The sequence below is a fragment of the Ranitomeya variabilis genome, chromosome 4, assembly GCF_051348905.1.
Source record: "Ranitomeya variabilis isolate aRanVar5 chromosome 4, aRanVar5.hap1, whole genome shotgun sequence".
Classification (NCBI taxonomy): Eukaryota; Metazoa; Chordata; class Amphibia; order Anura; family Dendrobatidae; genus Ranitomeya; species Ranitomeya variabilis.
The window spans coordinates 661,876,197-661,898,278 of record NC_135235.1 but is presented as its reverse complement, the minus strand read 5'-3'; the positions used below and the strand labels follow the sequence as shown (position 1 = coordinate 661,898,278).

Genomic DNA, 22,082 nt, shown 5'->3' with positions numbered 1-22,082 from the left:
CTTCCGCTGACTCGCCAGGATAATAGGAGCTGTTACTTAAGAGCTTCCAGGGCCGACTACCCCACCTGTGGCACGCACACAGAGAGGAGGTAATTACAAGCTTAGGAAGATGACAGTCCATTAAGTTACAAGGCCAGTTGACTGGAGGGTCACAATCTGGCTTCTCCGAACATCTCCATGGATCTATGTCACCGGTGGGTCCCACTCCTGGCTTTCACAAATGTATCCATGGGGCTCAGGTGACCGGTGGGTCCAAATCCTGACTACCCCAAATGTATCCATGGTTCAGCGATGGTCAGTGGAGCAGATATGTATTTTCCAGCCAGGGCCTTGGTCCCCTAAGCTGGCATCCTGTAGAATGACAAATCTGTGTCCCTTGTGATGGAGCCATGATTTCTTGGCTGCTGTCCTGTAGAGAGTCTGTTTCTTTGGATCTCTGGATCTCTTGGCTGTCTGGAGGTATATCTTTATATAGAGGTATCTATCCTTTTATAGTTAACAAATGTCCTTCAAGCCAACATTCACAGGTAAAGAGGAAACATGATTATGCTTGATTATGAAATCTATTTCCATAGTTTACCTCCTCTTTTTTGCAAATCAAGAAACTGGCTTGCCTGGACAATGTATAATCAGCATATCAGCAAACATCATTGTTCAATGACCCTGCATGGCTGTTTTACAAAGATAGCAGACAATAAGTTGTTGGAGCCAATATTAGATGCAAACATTAGCCATTCAAAAATATCACTTTAACCTACAAGAAGAGTCAGCATTTCAGACTCTTGACCATCTGAAGAAAAAACTCATAAATTAAAAAGCCAATATATAGATAACAGTCTATTCGTCCTGGCTTGCTGAAAATAAACATTTGATTAATTAAGATAAAATGCTGTATCGTCACACTTGTGTAATTAGAACGGTGGAAATGGCAGGATTAGAGCTGATCATAGATTTATCTTCTCCATCTGTCTGTGAAGTGTGTACAGGTGTGTGTATACACCAAGATGCATATGGTAAATGGTTATCTCTCAGGATTTTCAATCACCAATTGTGAAGAAAAGTAACTATTAATAATTAAAATAATTTTTACTTCTATAGCACCAACATATTTCACAGCACTTTACGTTTGAGAGAGGACTCATAAAGACATTACAAAATAGCACGTAAATCAACAGATACCAAAAGGAGCGTGAGGTTCCTGCTTGCAAGGTTATTATCTATGAGAAAGTAGTGAAGACACGAAAAGGTGAATGGTAAAAAGTGCTTGTATTGTACCGTTCAGCCATAAATATAATAAATAGGGTATTCAAATAATGCTGCATGAACAGGTCACCAGCCATTATCTGTACAAGTACAGACACTGAGTTCCATTAAGTGCATAGAGGGTGTGTGAACAGATTCTACGAGGGTTTTTACATTAAAGAAAATTTTCTATGGACAAAACAGGGATAGTTAGATAAGTGAGGTGAGTCGATAGGCCAGTCTAAAGACATGCGTTCTTAGGTCACACTTACAACTAAGGGTATTGGGAATTAATCGAATTATCAAGGGTAGTGCATTCCAAAGATTTGGCACAGCACACAAGAAGTCATGGAGACCGGAGTGGGAGGTTCATATTATTGAGAATCTTAGTCTTGGGTCATTAGCGGAACATAGGGCACGAATAGAGTGACAGAGATGGTGAAGAACTGTGGAGAGGTTTGTGGATGAAATAGAGAGGTTGGTATTGGACTTCGTAGCAGATGTACAACCAGTACAACGACTGGCACAGGGTAAAGGCATCGGTGTAGCAGCTGGAGACTAATATGATCCTGGTTGCGGCATTAAGGACAGATTTTAGAGGGGAGACTTTAGTAAGAGGAAAACCTATTAGTAGAGAGTTGCAGTAGTCCAGACGAAAATGAATAAGAGCTACAGTAAGAGTTTTTGCAGAGTCAAAGGTAAGAAGAGTTTGTCGAATTCTAGAGATGTTTTTGAGATGTAGGTGACATGAGCTAGTGATCGAATGTAGGGGTGAATGAAAAATTTCAATCAAGTATAACCCCAAGACAGCGGGCATGTTGCTGGGGAGTAATGATAGAGCCATACACGAAAACGACAATATCAGTTGTAGGTAGGTTAGTGGAGGGAGGAAACACAAGTTCAGTTTTTTACAGATTCAGTTTCAGATATAGAGAGGACATGATGTTTGAAACAGTGGAAAGAAAGTCACTGGTATTTTGTAGTAATGAAGGGTTGATGTCAGGAGACAATGTGTATAATTGGGTGTCACAGCAAAGAGATGGTACTAAAAACTGAATCTACTGATGGTTTCTCCATCAGGGGCAGTATATGGGAAGAGGAAAGGGCCTAGGACTGATCCTTGAGGAATCCCGACAGTATGGGACAAAAGAAGGGAAGAGGAGCCAGCAAAAGATACAGTGAATGAATACTGAAAAACAATTTTTAATGATTACATTTTAATATATTTAAAAAAAAAGATTGAAAAAAAATCTCTATTAAACCCATGCAGCTTTGAATAAAAATGTAATGCTGAACTTGTATTCACACACGGTTCACATGCTACTTTTTTCTGCTGCTTATGTTATCTTTTCTGTTTTCTGCAAGAGTCGGGACCACACTACACTGTAGCAATGTTTTCTGATCATTGCTTTTTTGCTGCATTTTTCTATGCATTTCCCCCTTATTTGATTTGTTTTAGGTGCAGATTTGAAGCAGCATTTTCCTTTATTTTTATAGTACAGAAAAGTTTTGATTTTGCACTTAAAATGAAGCTACATTTTTTTTGCATACTTTTTTTAGGCTCAATATAGTAGCTCCTATTTTTTTCAACCAGAGCTCACTACCATTTTTTCCCAACAAAGACACAGCCTCTGTCTGGGCCTCGGAGGTGCTCCAAACAGTAGTGTCTCTTCCACTCCACCTCTTATTTACTCTACCCAACCATTGGTACTTCAGATTGTCACAATAAGTCACTGGCAGTTTCCGGACAGACCAACACTAACACTCTCTTCTTTAGATTTGCAGCAACCGCTTTCTATGTTTAGTTGAGCCACTACGAACTACTTTGACAGCGGAGAGGATATTACACCTCACCCTAGAGATCCTCTTCCGGCTTACTGGAGAGGTGAGAGATTCTGATGACGTCACATTACATCATTCTTATCTATGGGAATAACAGATGGACAGAACTGGAGAGGTGAGGACTCTGGAAATGTCTGTAGTGAGATTTATTAATGTGCCTCTCCATAACCAGGATTACACTGTATTGAAGAAGACTTCTAGTGACCGCTGTCAGGACCCTGTGTCTAAGGGATGGGGAAGACCCCTGAGCCAAATCATGAGACCTCCACCTCTCCCCCTGATATATGAGGACATCAGTGACCAGAAGATCCTAGAACTTACCTACAAGATGATTGAGCTGCTGACTGGAGAGGTGACACTGCTGGGAATGCTGGGACATTATACAGTAACGCTATGAAGGGATCTAGGTGATGACGGTATCATTGTATGTGTCAGGTTCCTATAAGGTGTCAGGATGTCACCATCTATTTCTCCATGGAAGAGTGGGAGTTTTTCGAAGGACACAAAGATCTGTACCAGCATGTCATGATGGAGGTTCCCCAGCCCTTCCCTTCAACAAGTAATAGACAGGACTAAATACACACGGCCGATAATGATCTGTATGTAAATAATGAATTCAGTCCCTGTATGTGTTTCCTCCAGTTCTATCCAGAAAGAGGACAACACCAGAGAGATGTCCCCGTCCTCTTCTTCCACAGGACTGTAAACAAGAAGATCCCAATGTTCCTCAAGATCATCAGGTAGGTAGAGAGAAGGTGTCATGAGATCTCCCCTATGATGTGTAAACAGCTGTGAAGGTCTTGTGCTCAGTCTTTTTTATCCACCAGTATTATATGATTTATACTTGTGTAATGAGAATGGTGGAGATGGCAGGATTAGAGCTGATCATAGATGTGACTTCTCCATCTGTCTGTGACTTTTACAATATTTGTTTCAGGGTAAAGATCAGACCCATATTAATACTACAGAGACATATGTGATGGATGATGAGCGGTGTAAAGAGGAGATTCCAATATATGACTACCCAGGTGAGTAGAAACCACTAAATGCAGAGAAGTCACAGATTCGAATTCCAAATTCAAGACATTTGTGCTGATGTCAAGATCTCCGCTATCTAATCCTGAAATTAGAGAGGTAATCTATCTAGGAGAGATCTGCTAAAGCCATTTCAACAGATGAATGTAAAAGACCTACCTTAAAAATATGAAAAAAATATAAAATATGTTTCAGCTTTCTGTCTTTCTACTGGTACAAAAAAATGTAGAAACTTTAGAAAAGATTCAGATCTGTTAGTAAAATTGATTCCAATGAGGTAAAAGGTGGGAAATATCTTCTTGGTTGCACCTTCCTGTTACTGAGCTCTACTTCCTCAGAGAGCCATCAGACAGTAACATTATTGCACTTTGTACTGTAGTCAGGAGCCAAACTTTTCCAGTGACTCATCTTCCCTACATGATTTTCCTATAAGGTTGTTAAATTTACCGTACAGTTTCTAATATACAACGCTGTAAAGTCAATTCATTGCAATTCTGGATCTTCTCACAATTTATGTAATTTTAGATCTTAAATTTGACGGATCACTCATTTGAAAATTATTTTTATGTAATCTATATATATACACTCACCGGCCACTTTATTAGGTACACCTGTCCAACTTCTTGTTAACACTTAATTTCTAATCAGCCAATCACATGGCGGCAACTCAGTGCATTTAGGCATGTAGACATGGTCAAGACAATCTCCTGCAGTTCAAACCGAGCATCAGTATGGGGAAGAAAGGTGATTTGAGTGCCTTTGAACGTGGCATGGTTGTTGGTGCCAGAAGGGCTGGTCTGATGGTCTGAGTATTTCAGAAACTGCTGATCTACTGGGATTTTCACGCACAACCATCTCTAGGGTTTACAGAGAATGGTCCGAAAAAGAAAAAAAATCCAGTGAGCGGCAGTTCTGTGGGCGGAAATGCCTTGTTGATGCCAGAGGTCAGAGGAGAATGGGCAGACTGGTTCGAGCTGATAGAAAGGCAACAGTGACTCAAATCGCCACCCGTTACAACCAAGGTAGGCCTAAGAGCATCTCTGAACGCACAGTGTGTCGAACTTTGAGGCAGATGGGCTACAGCAGCAGAAGACCACACCGGGTACCACTCCTTTCAGCTAAGAACAGGAAACTGAGGCTACAATTTGTACAAGCTCATCGAAATTGGACAGTAGAAGATTGGAAAAACGTTGCTTGGTCTGATGAGTCTCGATTTCTGCTGCGACATTCGGATGGTAGGGTCAGAATTTGGCGTAAACAACATGAAAGCATGGATCCATCCTGCCTTGTATGGAGCATCTTTGGGATGTGCAGCCGACAAATCTGCGGCAACTGTGTGATGCCATCATGTCAATATGGACCAAAATCTCTGAGGAATGCTTCCAGCACCTTGTTGAATCTATGCCACGAAGAATTGAGGCAGTTCTGAAGGCAAAAGGGGGTCCAACCCGTTACTAGCATGGTGTACCTAATAAAGTGGCCGGTGAGTGTAATTGTCTAAGGTTCACTTCCGTTCACTCCCTCCAATCAGCGCCCACATAGCGTTTTAGCAGTCCTTTAAACGGACTGCGTTACACCGTGGCATAATGTGGTGTAACGCAGTCCATTAACACTGCCATTAACCCTGTAAGTGTGACCAACTTTTTACTATTGATGCTGCCTATGCAGCATCAATAGTAAAAACATATAATGTTAAAAATAATAACAATAAAAAAAAATCATTATATTCTCACCTTCTGGAGTCCACGGCAGCCTTTCCTGCTCCTCTCGACGCTCCGGTCCCAAGAATGCATTGCGGCAATGACCCCAGATGACGTAGCGGTCTCGCGAGACCGCTACATCATCACGGGTTATTGTCGCAAGGCATTACTGGGAACGGAGCGTCGCGAAGAGCATCGCTAAAGGCCTGGGCTGGATCCGAGGGCCGCCGGAAGGTGAGGATATAACTATTTTTTATTTTAATTATTTTTTAACAGGGATATGATGCCCACATTGCTATATACTGAGTGGACTGTGTTATATACTGCATGGGCTGTGTTATATACTGCATGGGCTGTGTTATATACTGCGTGGGCTGTGTTATATACTATGTGGGCTGTGCTGTATACTACGTGGGCTGTGCTATATACTACGTGGCTGTGTTATATACTACGTGGCTGTGTTATATACTGCGTGGGCTGTGCTATATACTACGTGGGCTGTGCTATATACTACGTGGGCTGTGTTATATATTGCGTGGGCTGTGCTATATACTACGTGGCTGCAATATACTACGTGGCTGTGCTATATGCTACGTAGCTGTGCTATATACTACGTGGGCTGTTATATGCTACGTGGGCTGTGAGACTCTTTCGCCCGAGGCCCTCAAAAACCTGGTGCTCACCCAGGCTTCACTGATTGGTCGTGCCCGGCCCGCCTCGACCAATCAGCGTTCATAAATAATCTACATACTTATACTAGAATGAGACTAACATAAAGGACAGTGTGTGAGGGAGAGAATAACATTGAGGACAGTGTGTGAGGGAGAAAATAACAAGGAGGACAGTCTGTGAGGGAGAGAATGATATAGAAAATGTTCAGCACAGCCTAAAAGAGGAGGTGCATAGATATAGGTTCCCAAACCTTAATACGTGGAATAGTTACAACTAGCACACTCCAATGTGATGCAAAAAAGGGGGTATTTAATATACATATAGTAACCACAAACGTTTTGGTCTGCAATGGACCTTCATCAAAACTGTTTTCAGTGCAATTTTTCCAGTAAAACTTACATTTTGATGCAAATCAGTTAATTTCTATCGGGGTTCCACTATATATACCATTCATGCTACATTTAGCACACTGATGAAGGTCCATTGCAGACCGAAACGTTTGTGGTTACTGTATGTATATTAACCCCTTCACCCCCAAGGGTGGTTTGCACGTTAATGACCGGGCCAATTTTTACAATTCTGACCACTGTCCCTTTATGAGGTTATAACTCTGGAACGCTTCAACGGATCTTGGCGATTCTGACATTGTTTTCTCGTGACATATTGTACTTCATGATAGTGGTAAAATTTATTTGATATTACCTGCGTTTATTTGCAAAAAAAATGGAAATTTGGCGAAAATTTTGAAAATTTTGCAATTTTCCAACTTTGAATTTTTATGCCCTTAAATCACAGAGATATGTCACACAAAATACTTAATAAGTAACATTTCCCACATGTCTACTTTACATCAGCACAATTTTGGAACCAAAATTTTTTTTTGTTAGGGAGTTATAAGGGTTAAAAGTTGACCAGCAATTTCTCATTTTTACAACACCATTTTTTTTAGGGACCACATCTCATTTGAAGTCATTTTGAGGGGTCTATATGATAGAAAATACCCATGTGTGACACCATTCTAAAAACTGCATCCCTCAAGGTGCTCAAAACCATATTCAAGAAGTTTATTAACCCTTCTGGTGCTTCACAGGAATTTTTGAAATGTTTAAATAAAAATGAACATTTTACTTTTTTTCACAAAAAATTTACTTGAGCTCCAATTTGTTTTATTTTACCAAGGGTAACAGGAGAAAATGGACCCCAAAAGTTGTTGTACAATTTGTCCTGAGTACGCCGATACCCCATATGTGGGGGTAAACCACTGTTTGGGCGCATGACAGAGCTCGGAAGCGAAGGAGCGCCATTTGACTTTTCAATGCAAAATTGACTGGAATTGAGATGGGACGCCATGTTGCGTTTGGGGAGCCCCTGATGTGCCTAAACATTGAAACCCCCCACAAGTGACACCATTTTGGAAAGTAGACCCCCTAAGGAACTTATCTAGAGGTGTGGTGAGCACTTTGACCCACCAAGTACTTCACAGAAGTTTATAATGCAGAACCGTAAAAATAAAAAATCTTATTTTTTCACAAAAATTATTTTTCGCCCCCAATTTTTTATTTTCCCAAGGGTAAGAGAAGAAATTGGACCCCAAAAGTTGTTGTACAATTTGTCCTGAGTACGCTGATACCCCATATGTGGCGATAAACCACTGTTTGGGCGCATGGGAGAGCTCGGAAGGGAAGTAGCACCGTTTGACTTTTCAATGCAAAATTGACTGGAATTGAGATGGGACGCCATGTTGCGTTTGGGGAGCCCCTGATGTGCCTAAACATTGAAACCCCCCACAAGTGACACCATTTTGGAAAGTAGACCCCCTAAGGAACTTATCTAGAGGTGTGGTGAGCACTTTGACCCACCAAGTACTTCACAGAAGTTTATAATGCAGAACCGTAAAAATAAAAAATCTTATTTTTTCACAAAAATTATTTTTCGCCCCCAATTTTTTATTTTCCCAAGGGTAAGAGAAGAAATTGGACACCAAAAGTTGTTGTACAATTTGTCCTGAGTACGCTGATACCCCATATGTGGCGATAAACCACTGTTTGGGCGCATGGGAGAGCTCGGAAGGGAAGTAGCACCGTTTGACTTTTCAATGCAAAATTGACAGGAATTGAGATGGGACGCCATGTTGCGTTTGGAGAGCCACTGATGTGCCTAAACATTGAAACCCCCCACAAGTGACACCATTTTGGAAAGTAGACCCCCTAAGGAACTTATCTAGATGTGTTTTGAGTGCTTTGACCCACCAAGGGCTTCACAGAAGTTAATAATGCAGAGCCGTAAAAATAAAACAAAAATTTTTTCCCACAAAAATTATTTTTTTAGCCCCCAGTTTTGTATTTTCCCGAGGGTAGCAGGAGAAATTGGACCCCAAAATCTGTTGTCCAAGTTGTCCTGAGTGCAATGATATACCATATGTGGGGAGAACCACTGTTTGGGCGCATGGGAGGGCTCGGAAAGGAAGGAGCGCCATTTGGAATGCAGACTTAGATGGAATGGTCTGCAGGCATCACATTGCGTTTGCAGAGCCCCTAATGTACCTAAACAGTAGAAACCCCCCACAAGTGACACCATGTTGGAAAGTGGACCCCCTAAGGAACTTATCTAGATGTGTGGTGAGCGCTTTGACCCACCAAGGGCTTCACAGAAGTTTATAATGCAGAGCCATAAAAATAAAACAAAAATTTTTTCCCACAAAAATTATTTTTTAGCCCCCAGTTTTGTATTTTCCCGAGGGTAACAGGAGAAATTGGACCCCAAAAGTTGTTGTCCAATTTGTCCTGAGTGCGCTGATACCCCATATGTGGGGGGAACCACCGTTTGAATGCATGGGAGGGCTTGGAAAGGAAGGAGCGCCATTTGGAATGCAGACTTAGATGGAATGGTCTGCAGGCGTCACATTGCGTTTGCAGAGCCCCTAATGTACCTAAACAGTAGAAGCCCCGCACAAGTGACCCCATTTTGGAAACTAGACCCCCCAAGGAACTTATCTAGATGTGTTGTAAGAACTTTGAACCCCCAAGTGTTTCACTACAGTTTATAACGCAGAGCCGTGAAAATAAAAAATCTTTTTTTTTCCCACAAAAATTATTTTTTAGCCCCCAGTTTTGTATTTTCCCAGGGGTAACAGGAGAAATTGGACCCCAAAGGTTGTTGTCCTATTTGTCCTGAGTACGCTGATACCCCATATGTTGGGGTAAACCCCTGTTTGGGCACACGGGAGAGCTCGGAAGGGAAGGAGCACTGTTTTACTTTTTCAACGCAGAATTGGCTGGAATTGAGATCGGACGCCATGTCGCGTTTGGAGAGCCCCTGATGTGCCGAAACAGTGGAAACCCCCCAATTATAACTGAAACCCTAATCCAAACACACCCCTAACCCTAATCCCAACAGTAACCCTAACCACACCTCTAACCCAGACACACCCCTAACCCTAATCCCAACCCTATTCCCAACCGTAAATGTAATCTAAACCCTAACCGTAACTTTAGCCCCAACCCTAACCCTAACTTTAGCCCCAACCCTAACTGTAGCCTTAACCCTAGCCCCAACCCTAGCCCTAACCCTAGCCCTAATGGGAAAATGGAAATAAATACATTTTTTTTATTTTTCCCTAACTAAGGGGGTGATGAACGGGGGTTTGATTTACTTTTATAGCAAGTTTTTTAGCGGATTTTTATGATTGGCAGCCGTCACACACTAAAAGACGCTTTTTATTGCAAAAAATATTTTTTGCGTTACCACATTTTGAGAGCTATAAATTTTCCATATTTTGGTCCACAGAGTCATGTGAGGTCTTGTTTTTTGCGGGACGAGTTGACGTTTTTATTGGTAACATTTTTGGGCACGTCACATTTTTTGATCGCTTTTTATTCCGATTTTTGTGAGGCAGAATGACCAAAAACCAGCTATTCATGAATTTCTTTTGGGGGAGGCGTTTATACCGTTCCGCGTTTGGTAAAATTGATAAAGCAGTTTTATTCTTCGGGTCAGTACGATTACAGCGATATCTCATTTATATTATTTTTTTATGTTTTGGCGCTTTTATACGATAAAAACTATTTTATGGAAAAAATAATTATTTTTGCATCGCTTTATTCTCAGGACTATAACTTTTTTATTTTTTTGCTGATCATGCTGTATGGCAGCTCGTTATTTGCGGGACAAGATGACGCTTTCAGCGGTACCATGGTTATTTATATCTGTCTTTTTGATCGCGTGTTATTCCACTTTTTGTTCGGCGGTATGATAATAAAGCGTTGTTTTTTGCCTCGTTTTTTTTTTTTTTTTCTTACGGTGTTTACTGAAGGGGTTAACTAGTGGGCCAGTTTTATAGGTCGGGTCGTTACGGACGCGGTGATACTAAATATGTGTACTTTTATTGTTTTTTTTTTTTTTTATTTGGGTAAAGAAATGTATTTATGGGAATAATATATATATTTTTTTTCATTATTTTGGAATATTTTTTTTTTTTTTTTTTTACACATTTTGAAATTTTTTTTTTTACTTTTTTACTTTGCCCCAGGGGGGGACAATACAGATCGGTGATCTGCCAGTTTGCATAGCACTCTGACAGATCACCGATCTGCGAGAAGTGCAGGCTGCTTCACAGTGCCTGCTCTGAGCAGGCTTCTGTGAAGCCACCTCCCTCCCTGCAGGACCCGGATCCGCGGCCATCTTGGATCCGGGTCTGGAGCAGGCAGGGAGGGAGGTAAGACCCTCGCAGCAACGCGATCACATCGCGTTGCTGCGGGGGGCTCAGGGAAGCCCGCAGGGAGCCCTCTCCCTGCGCGATGCTTCCCTGCACCGCCGGCACATCGCGATCATGTTTGATCGCGGTGTGCCGGGGGTTAATGTGCCGGGAGCGGTCCGTGACCGCTCCTGGCACATAGTGCCGGATGTCAGCTGCGATAGTCAGCTGACACCCGGCCGCGATCAGCCGCGCTCCCCCCGTGAGCGCGGCCGATCAGCTATGACGTACTATCCCGTCGAGGGTCAGATAGGCCCAGGTCACCTCGACGGGATAGTACATCTAAGGTCACAGAGGGGTTAAATACCCCTTTTTTGCATCACATTGGAGTGTGCTGGTTGTATCTATTCTGTGAGGGCGAGAATAACATGAAGGACTGTCTGTGAGGGAGAGAATAACATGGAGGACCGTGTGTGAGGGAGAGAATAACATGGAGGACAGTGTGTGAGGGAGAAAATAACATGGAGGACAGTCTGTGAGGGAGAGAATAACATGGAGGACAGTCTGTGAGGGAGAAAATAACATGGAGGTCAGTCTGTGAGGGCGAGAATAACATGAAGGACAGTCTGTGAGGGAGAGAATAACATGGAGGTCAGTCTGTGAGGGAGAGAATAACATGGAGGACAGTCTGTGAGGGAGAAAATAACATGGAGGTCAGTCTGTGAGGGTGAGAATAGTATGGACAGTCTGTGAGGGAGAGTATAACATGGAGGACAGTGTGTGAGGGAGAGAATAACATGGAGGACAGTGTGTGTGAGGGAGAGAATAACATGCAGGACAGTCTGTGAGGGAGAGGATAACATGGAGGACAGTTTGTGAGGGAGAGAATAACATGAAGGACAGTCTGTGAGGGAGAGAATAACATGGAGGACAGTCTGTGAGGGAGAGAATAACATGGAGGACAGTCTGTGAGGGAGAGAATAACATGGAGGACAGTCTGTGAGGGAGAGAATAACATGGAGGACAGTCTGTGAAGGAGAGAATAACATGGAGGACAGTCTGTGAGGGAGAGAATAACATGGAGGACAGTGTGCAAGGGAGAGAATAAAAATTTTCCCCGTTTTTAAGTTTATCATATGGTAAAATATATGGTGTCTTTGAAAACTATAAGTCATCCTGTAGAAAACAAGCTGTCATACAGCAATAGATGACTAATAAACTTTTGTCTCTTAAAATAAAGACAGGAGAAAAACAATGGCAGTGTGTCCAATGGGTTAAAACATGAATGTAAGCATCAATGTTTATATGAATACTAGATGGTGGCCCGATTCTAATGCATCGGGTATCTACTATATAATCGTCTAATTATGTCTGTTTGTCTGTAATGGAAATCCCGCGTCGCTGATTGGTCGCGCCAGCTGCCTGCGACCAATCAGCGACAGGCGCAGTCCGACCACGAATTGGCGCGGGATTTGAACCACGCTTGGTAGATTGGTCGCACCCAGCCAGCCACGACCAATCAGCGATATTAGCGCGGGATTTAAACACCGCTTCGCTGATTGGTCGCTCCCAGCCGGCCGTGACCAATCAGCGAATTTGGCGCGGGATTTAAACACCGCTTCACTGATTGGTCGCAGCTGGCCGGGCGCGACCAAATCAGTGATATTGGCGCGGGATTTAAACACCGCTTCACTGATAATGTATATATTTTACCCAGAAAATCCTGTGTATTCATTGCATTATTCTTAAATCTTCATAAATAAACTACATACATATTCTAGAATACCCGATGTGTTAGAATCGGGCCACCATCTAGTATAATATGATTAGCATGGAATGCAGTTTGGAACCTCTTCCCAAAGCAGTGACAATTCCTCTTCTCTTGGCAGCAAATTCACAGGGCTAAAAGCCTTCAAACACATTAGACAGCTGTTGGCCAAGGGATAATTTGGCTAATGGCTACTTTTCGCAACTCCTCCTTACTTATACAGCACCACTCATCTCAGTCCATTGTTCCTTTGTTCTCTATAAAAGAGCGGTTTGCATACTCTTCTCCGGTAGTGGCTTATTTCCTTGACAACTAAAGGATCGGCTGTTGGAAATCCAACAGGCTGCATTTCTTTATTTACCCAACATCATGATTTTGGTGGGGGAATCACATTAGACTGTCAGCAGATCCCATTGATATCAGAGAGTTTGGCTGACTTTAGCCTTTTATATATCGGGCCTTAAAAAGGTTATCAAGTAACATAACTCAGTTACTGTTTTTGCCATAAATGCCTAAAGATAATGCCCCAAAAATCCCCATATACCGTATTTTTCGGCCAATAAGACGCACCGTACTATAAGACGCACCCCAAATTTGGGGTGAAAAATGCAGAAAAAAAGATTTTTTATAAGATAGGGGTCCGTCTTATTGTCCGAATTTAAGATCTCTTACCTGAGGGCAGGCAGTGGCAGAGCAGGGTCACAGGAGGCATGGTGGTGGCAGAGGTGAGGTGATGCTGAGGTGCGGTGGGCGGAACGGCGTGCACCTGAGCAGGGTCCCATCCTGCTTAGGTGGGCGACGCCATGGCCTGGTGTCCATGGGAAGGTTGCTGTGGCGGTGGCAGACGTGCGGTCACTTCCTCAGGTGGCAGCGGCCAGGGTCCCTTCCACATTTGAGGTGACGCCACAGCAGTAGTGAAGGAGAGCAGCAGAGCTGGGTGGTTTTCCTGGTGGCGGCGGGCTTACCGGCATTGTGGCGGCGACAGAGGTGCGGGCATGATGTGGCACGGTGAGCTGTATGGCGTGAGCAGGTCCCATCCATATTTGAGGTGAATCCGCGGCCCGGTATTGACGGAGAGCAGCAGCGCAGGTGAGTTACGGTATTTTCCGGTGGCGGCGGCCATCTTGCTGAGGCCGCGCGTGCGCAGATTCACTACTCTGCATCCCAGGGCTTCAGGAAAATGGCCGCTGCGATCTCCATCTGCGCACGTGCGGCCTCCCGCGGCCATTTTCCTGAAGCCCTGGGACGCAGAGTAGTGAATCTGCGCACGCGCGGCCTCAGCAAGATGGCCGCCGCCACCGGAAAATACCGTAACTCACCAGCGCTGCTGCTCTCCATCAATACCGGGCCGCGGATTCACCTCAAATATGGATGGGACCTGCTCACGCCATACAGCTCACCGTGCCACATCATGCCCGCACCTCTGTGCCACAATGCCGGTAAGCCTGCGTTCTGAATATAAGACGCACCCCCCATTTTCCTCACAATTTTTTTTGGGAAAAAGTGCGTCTTATATGCCAAAAAACACGGTACTTTTTTCTACCCATTTTCGTTTTGTTTTGTACCTTTCTGCTTTGTTTCCTGTGCCTGACAACAGCTCTTATATCACAGCCATTTCTTAATCCTCAGAATTCTCTGCTCCCTTATTACTACATTTCCCATCAGCCCTATTTCGGAGTTGCAAGCCAGCAGTGAGCACACACATGTCTTGTACTGGAGACTGTTAAAGGATATAGAAGTACTGCACAAAGCACCAGAACAGCAGCCCTGCAACAAAGATTATCGCCTACTCCCTCTTAGTCATGGATGGATGGAGAGAAATGTGAATGTGTTCATGTTATAGAGAGTATACATTAGGATGTATATACATTACGCAGGGTATACAGCAAAGTGTAAGTCACAACATTTCTTTCCCTCCATAATTTAATACCCTTTTTCTTTATATAACCACTGAATATAATTTTTCCTTGTACCCAATACAGTTTTACTGACTTATTTTGTTCCCACAAAAAGAGCACACAATTACTTTTCAGATGGAACTAAGCAAAATAGCAGCAGAATGAGTTGTACCTGAGAGAAGGCTTCATGGTGGTCAGGAGCAGATAGAGAATAATAGGGAAATAGGGAAATATAAAACTATATATGTATCTATATATATGTATCTATATATATGTATCTGTCCACTATTCAGTGACTGAGATCATACCAGCTTGTGCATGCTCCACAATCTAATATTTCTGTGAATAATAATTGGTAGTAATTTATTCTCGACAAGGTTCCTTTTAATTTCTGAAAATTAAACATGTATGTTGCTCAGGGGAAGGAGGTCAAGTTAGCCTTCTGGAGTTTGTGATAATCCAGCCCTGAACATACTCCAAAAGCATTGCTTTTTCATTACATGAACAATTTGCCTTGATCTGTGTTAAAGTGCATATAGCTGTGAATGAGAGTGTGACATGAAAAGCTACTAATCATTAGAGATGAGCAAACCTTTCAAGGTTCAAATCGGTTCGGAGTGGTGAACGTCCGAATGTTCACCGAACAGTTCGTTGAACATATCCGAATCTCATTGAATTCAAAGGGAGGCAAAACCAAATGCATAGACAACACCCTCGGGGGGGGGGGCAAAAAGCTGCCAAAACAGCTCAAATTAGGGGCAGACTCCAGGAAGTGGCCTCAATTGACCCAGAGTACAAATACTATAATTGCGCAGCATGGATGCATGAGACAGGGCTTGGACCAGCCTTTCTAGCTGAAACATTGATCAGTAACAGGTGGATGAGTGACAGGTGTAGGCCTGGTGCTCTGAGAGCCCTGCCACATTCAGTCAACACACATGAAGGAGACCCAACTTATAGTCCAAACATTTCCAAAAATGATTGCCACTCGTCACTAAAGTGGCATCAATTTCCCCAGAGTAGAAATAGTATAAGTATGCAGCCTTTTGAAAATTCTGTTACTGGAAGGGCTACTTGGCTCCCTTTTTTTGGAAGCCTCACAGCAGTATGATTATTATTTATTGTTATAGCGCCATTTATTCCATGGCGCTTTACATGTGAAAAGGGGTATACATAATAAAAAACAATTAATAATCTTAAACTATACAAGTCACTGACTGGTACAGGAGGAGAGAGGACCCTGCCCGTTAGGGCTCACAGTCTACCAAAGGATGGGTGAGGATTTAGTAGGTGAGGGTAGAGCTGGTCGTGCAGTGGTGTGGTAGAACGATGGTTACTGCAGGTTGTACGCTTGTTTCCATGGTATTCGAGAGTCTGATATGTTGGGGTCGAGGGGATACATGGGAGAAATCATGTATGCGATTATGGGGGGAGAGGAGATTAGAGGAAAGAAGAGAAGGCGATCTTGTGAGGATCAGAGGTTGTATGCAGTGTGAGGTACCAAGGGGAGAAGTACTAGAAAACAGATATGTTTCTCCCCGTTTCATTTCATATGTCTCCCAGTATTGATTGTGAAGCTGTTTATTTCACTGTAATCCGGTCCTGGTTTCTTTAGTGATCAGCGTGGAAAGGACTGGTGCTTCCCCTCCACACATGCAGTCCAGGTTTTGGTCTCCTGACTGCTTCAGCTGATAATCAGGAGCTGCTGAGAGCTCACTCTCTCATCTGCTGGTCTGGGAAGCTGACACAGTAAGGCTGGGGTCACACATGCGAGTTTTACGGACGTAAGAGCGCAGAAACTACGTCCGTAAAACTCGCATTACATACGGCACAATTATTCTCAATGGGGCTGCTCCTATTAGCCGTATATTACGGTTCAGTATTATACGGCTTTCTACGGCCGTACAAAATCGCAGCATGCTGCGTTTGTCAGCGTACTGCGCAAATAATACGCCAATGAAAGTCTATGGGGGCGCGAAAAATACGGATTCCACACGGACCTGCAGTGTGACTTGCGAGAAATACGCAGCGCTGTTAGTGAAAAGTCGGTAATTCAATTGCCGGCTTTTCATTTCTCCTGCACAAACCCGACAGGATATGAGACATGGTTTTCATACAGTAAACCATCTCATATCCCCTTTTTTGTTGCATATTCCACACTACTAATGTTAGTAGTGTGTATGTGCAAAATTTCAGCGCTGTAGCTGCTGAAATAAAGGGTTAAATGGCGGAAAAAATTGGCGTGGGCTCCCGCGCAATTTTCTCCGCCAGAGTGGTAAAGCCAGTGACTGAGGGCAGATATTAATAGCCAGGAGAGGGTCCATGGTTATTGGCCCCCCCGTGGCTAAAAACATCTGCCCCCAGCCACCCCAGAAAAGGCACATCTGGAAGATGCGCCAATTCTGGCACTTGGCCACTCTCTTCCCACTCCCTGTAGCGGTGGGATATGGGGTAATGAAGGGTTAATGCCACCTTGCTATTGTAAGGTGACATTAAGCCAGATTAATAATGGAGAGGCGTCAATTATGACACCTATCCATTATTAATCCAATTGTAGGAAAGGGTTAAAAAACACACACACACATGATTACAAAGTAGTTTAATGAAATAAACACAGCGGTTGTTGTAATAATTTATTGTTCTCCCATTCCATTTCCAGGACCTCGCTTGGCAACATAATAAACGCACAAGATACATACCTTCTGCTGTCAGATCTCGTCCCACGAAGTAATCCATCTGAAGGGGTTAACTAATATTACAGGCAGGAGCCCTGCAAATGCAGCTGTGCTCCGTGCTTGTAATCCCCGGGGAATGAATGAAATGTAGGTCATTGACCTACATTTCCTTCAGTCGCGGTGATGCGCCCCCTGGTGGATGTCCTCATATGACCTGGAGCGTGGGAAAAAGTTCCCAGGCTGCAGTTCATGAGAACATCCAGCAGGGGCGCATCACCGCGACTGAAGGAAATGTAGGTCAATGACCTACATTTCATTCATTCCCCGGGGATTACAAGCACGGAGCACAGCTGCATTTGCAGGGCTCCTGCCTGTAATATTAGTTAACCCCTTCAGATGGATTACTTCGTGGGACGAGATCTGACAGCAGAAGGTATGTATCTTGTGCGTTTATTATGTTGCCAAGCGAGGTCCTGGAAATGGAATGGGAGAACAATAAATTATTACAACAACCGCTGTGTTTATTTCATTAAACTACTTTGTAATCATGTGTGTGTGTGTTTTTTAACCCTTTCCTACAATTGGATTAATAATGGATAGGTGTCATAATTGACGCCTCTCCATTATTAATCTGGCTTAATGTCACCTTACAATAGCAAGGTGGCATTAACCCTTCATTACCCCATATCCCACCGCTACAGGGAGTGGGAAGAGAGTGGCCAAGTGCCAGAATTGGCGCATCTTCCAGATGTGCCTTTTCTGGGGTGGCTGGGGGCAGATGTTTTTAGCCACGGGGGGGCCAATAACCATGGACCCTCTCCTGGCTATTAATATCTGCCCTCAGTCACTGGCTTTACCACTCTGGCGGAGAAAATTACGCGGGAGCCCACGCCAATTTTTTCCGCCATTTAACCCTTTATTTCAGCAGCTACAGCGCTGAAATTTTGCACATACACACTACTAACATTAGTAGTGTGGAATATGCAACAAAAAAGGGGATATGAGATGGTTTACTGTATGTAAACCATGTCTCATATCCTGTCGGGTTTGTGCAGGAGAAATGAAAAGCCGGCAATTGAATTACAGGCTGTTCACAGATATCGCGCTGAATGAAATCTAAATACAGAATATATATATATGTGTCTCAATGACATATATATATATATATACTGTATATATGTTTTCCCTAACATTTGAGCACATAAATCCATTAGATGTCGGTTTTGCAAGCCTGCGCGAAAATCTCGCAGTACGGATGCCATACGGATTACATACGGAGGATGCCATGCGCAAAATACGCTGAAACACCCTGACTACGGATCAATATTTTGGGGACATTTCTCCGTATTACGGCCGTAGTACGGACGTATAATACGTGGCGTATTTTCTTACGCCATGTGTGACCCCAGCCTAAGAGTGCATGAACTTCTTTATTGTTGTGTAGGTTTATTTTGTAGTTAGAACCTTATTGTTAGTTAGTGGCCAGACGGCCTTAGACATTTTATTTCATGTTTTGTATGACAAGTGTGCACAATAAATACGCCTGGCACATATCTGTGTGGAACTGACCAGCCTGCTATTGTCCATTATGACTCCATAGCCACCTGCTTGGACCAAAGCAAAGATCACTGCTGACCTATATTCCCACAAATGGTGTTTCGAATGCGGGCACTTGTGGCTATTGGACTGTGACTGCAGAGAAAGCGCTCTGTATATGTCCTGGCTGAAAGCTCCTGTGCTTTTGAAGAGCCAAGAGTCCAGTAATATGGAGGAACTAGTGAAACAGTTGCTGCAGGCAAATGTTCAGCAACAGCAGACCAATACGTACTTCCAGCAAGCCCTGGACCAGCAAAACCAGATTCAGCAAGAGCAGTTGAATGCATTAAAGCAGGCTTTGGTTTGTCAGCCCCGAGATGAGGGGGATCGTGCACAAAGTGTTGCTAGTGCGCGGAAAGCTGTACAAAAGACGCTGCTTAAAATGACTGCTGACGATGATGTGGAAGCGTATCTCACCGTATTTGAACGTATTGCAGAACGTGAGCATTTACCGGTGGACAGATGGGCTGAAGTGGTTGCTCCATTTCTGAGCGGAGATCCACAAAAGGCCTATTACGATCTAAGTTGAGTGGATGCTATGGACTATACCAAATTAAAAGGCGAAATCCTGGCGAGGCTGGGAGTAAACACATATGTACGAGCACAGAGGGTACATTTGTGGACTTTTGTGGAGCATCAGCCAGCCCGCTCACAAATGCATGATCTCGTCCATCTAGTAAAAAAATGGCTGCAACCAGAGACTTTGACATCCACACAGATGGTGGAACGTGTTGTTCTAGACAAGTACCTGCGGTCCTTACCCGCTAAGATACAGAGGTGGGTTGGACAGGGTGACCCATCTACAGCCGACCAGTTGGTGAATATGGTTGAACGCTACAATGCTTCTGAAAGCCTACTCCAAGGGACTCCCAAGAAATCGCCAGAAAATTCTGCGAAACCTACTTCGTCTTCAAAAGAAGAGAATGTTACAAGGAAGGCTAGCAGACCCATAAAGGACTATGTAGGCGGTACGGTCTCACAGCAAGCCAGCAGACCCTATCTGGGGTCCCCGGTGAGGAGGCAAGGACCCATAGAGTGTTGGCGATGTCGCGGGCTTGGCCATGTAGCAGCTAACTGCCCAATGACTACAGAGCCAATGGACTGTAACGCTATGAGACGACTTTTGTTATATGTACAGTCGGTCTGTGTTGCAGAGGTCCTCACAGGAAATGAACGACGTGTGTTGCCTTGAGGTCGACAGCCATAGTGTGAATGCCGTCTTGGATTCTGGCAGTCAAGTAACTCTGGTACATGCCAGTTTGGTGGACCCTAGAGCCCTAACGAACTTAACCGTGGGCATTAGTTGCATCCATGGCGATATAAAAAACTACCCCACTGCCTGGGTCACCCTTGCCACACCAGTAGGAACCAAAAGACATCAAGCGGCAGTCCTAAAGTCTATGGGACATGACATAATATTGGGGAGAGACTTTTCCTTATTTTGGGACTTGTGGAGCCTTAAAAATGGCATGGACACTCTAGTTGAGGACGGTGCCGTGGGGCTAGCCCCTGAGCCATTGCAGCAAGATGAAGGGGGGCCCATCTCAGAGGAAACTCCCAGATCTGTAGACTCTCCTCTGGCTGTATATGCAGGCGAGGCAGATGAACTAGAGGAAGCTATAGAAATGCCAGGTCTTGAGGTGGCCCGTGGTAAATTCGGGACCGCTCAGCACCAAGATCCTACTTTGGCAAGGGCATGGGAAAATGTAAAGGTCTCTGAGGGAAGACCATTGTACCCAGGGGCTCAAAATGAGTTCCCACATGTGGCGGTGCAACAGGATATGCTGTATCACATAGACAAAGTACGAGGAGTAGTGGTAGAGCAACTAGTGGTGCCCAAGTCCTTCCGCCAGGTAGTTTTGGAACTGGCCCATAAACATCCCTTGGGGGGACACCTGGCCGGAGAAAAACAAAACACCGTATTCTACAACGTTTCTTTTGGCCGGGTCTAGCGGGAGACGTGACCCAGTATTGTCAGTCCTGTCCTACGTGTCAATTGACCGCACCTATGTCACATTTTAGAAGCCCCCTTGAGCCCTTACCAATAATAGAGGTGCCCTTCGAGAGGATAGCAATGGATATAGTTGGTCCACTAGTTAAATCTGCCAGGGGTCATCAGTACATTTTGGTAGTACTAGATTATGCCACTCGTTACCCTGAAGCGGTACCCCTGCGGAATGCCAATGCGAAAGCAATTTCAAAGGAGCTTGTTAATATGTTTTCTCGCACCGGCATTCCGAAAGAAATACTAACGGATCAGGGGACCCCCTTTATGTCTCGTATACTTAAAAACTTATGTAAACTACTAAAAAGCTCCCACTTGCGTACTTCAGTATATCACCCTCAGACTGACGGATTGGTGAAGCGATTTAATAAAACCCTGAAGGGAATGTTGAAAAGGGTGGTAGATAAGGACGGGAGGGATTGGGATTCTCTCCTACCATATCTCCTGTTCGCTATACGTGAAGTACCCCAATCCTCCACAGGCTTTTCGCCTTTTGAGTTAGTTTATGGGCGATGTCCTAGAGGCCTGTTAGATATTGCTAAAGAGACTTGGGAACAAGAGGTAACTCCTTATCGTAGTGTAATTGAACACGTAATGCTTATGCAAGATAGAATTGAGGCAGTCATGCCAATAGTTAAGGAATGTTTAGAACGTGCACAACATGCCCAAAGCACGGTATACAACCGAGCGGCTAGAACACGAGTCTTTCAACCCGGAGACAGGGTGTTAGTATTAGTACCTACTGTAGAAAATAAATTTCTTGCGAAGTGGCAGGGCCCATACGAGGTGTTGGATAGAATAGGTGAAGTGAATTATAAGATACATCAACCAGACAAGAGAAAAACCGAGCAAATCTACCACATAAACTTGCTTAAGGCCTGGCGGGACAGGGAGAGTCTAATGGCAGGAGCTGCCCTTGATGATGGACCTCGAAGGGCACCACCATCTTTGGTAAA

At 43.9% G+C, this 22,082-nt stretch overlaps 1 protein-coding gene across 5 annotated transcripts in view; it reads left to right on the top strand.

Moving 5' to 3' along the window:
* The window catches only part of LOC143767512 (uncharacterized), a 127,020-nt gene that overhangs the window by 45,826 nt on the left and 59,112 nt on the right, over positions 1–22,082 (top strand). For 4 of the 5 annotated variants that reach the window (XM_077255907.1, XM_077255911.1, XM_077255906.1 and 1 more), the window contains 5 exons: positions 3,020–3,127; positions 3,257–3,436; positions 3,520–3,643; positions 3,727–3,824; positions 4,022–4,112. In XM_077255907.1, the coding sequence (XP_077112022.1) occupies positions 3,020–3,127; positions 3,257–3,436; positions 3,520–3,643; positions 3,727–3,824; positions 4,022–4,112 (601 nt within the window). The remainder of the gene's footprint in view (positions 1–3,019; positions 3,128–3,256; positions 3,437–3,519; positions 3,644–3,726; positions 3,825–4,021; positions 4,113–22,082) is intronic. The other variant, XM_077255910.1, reaches the window with a different exon arrangement.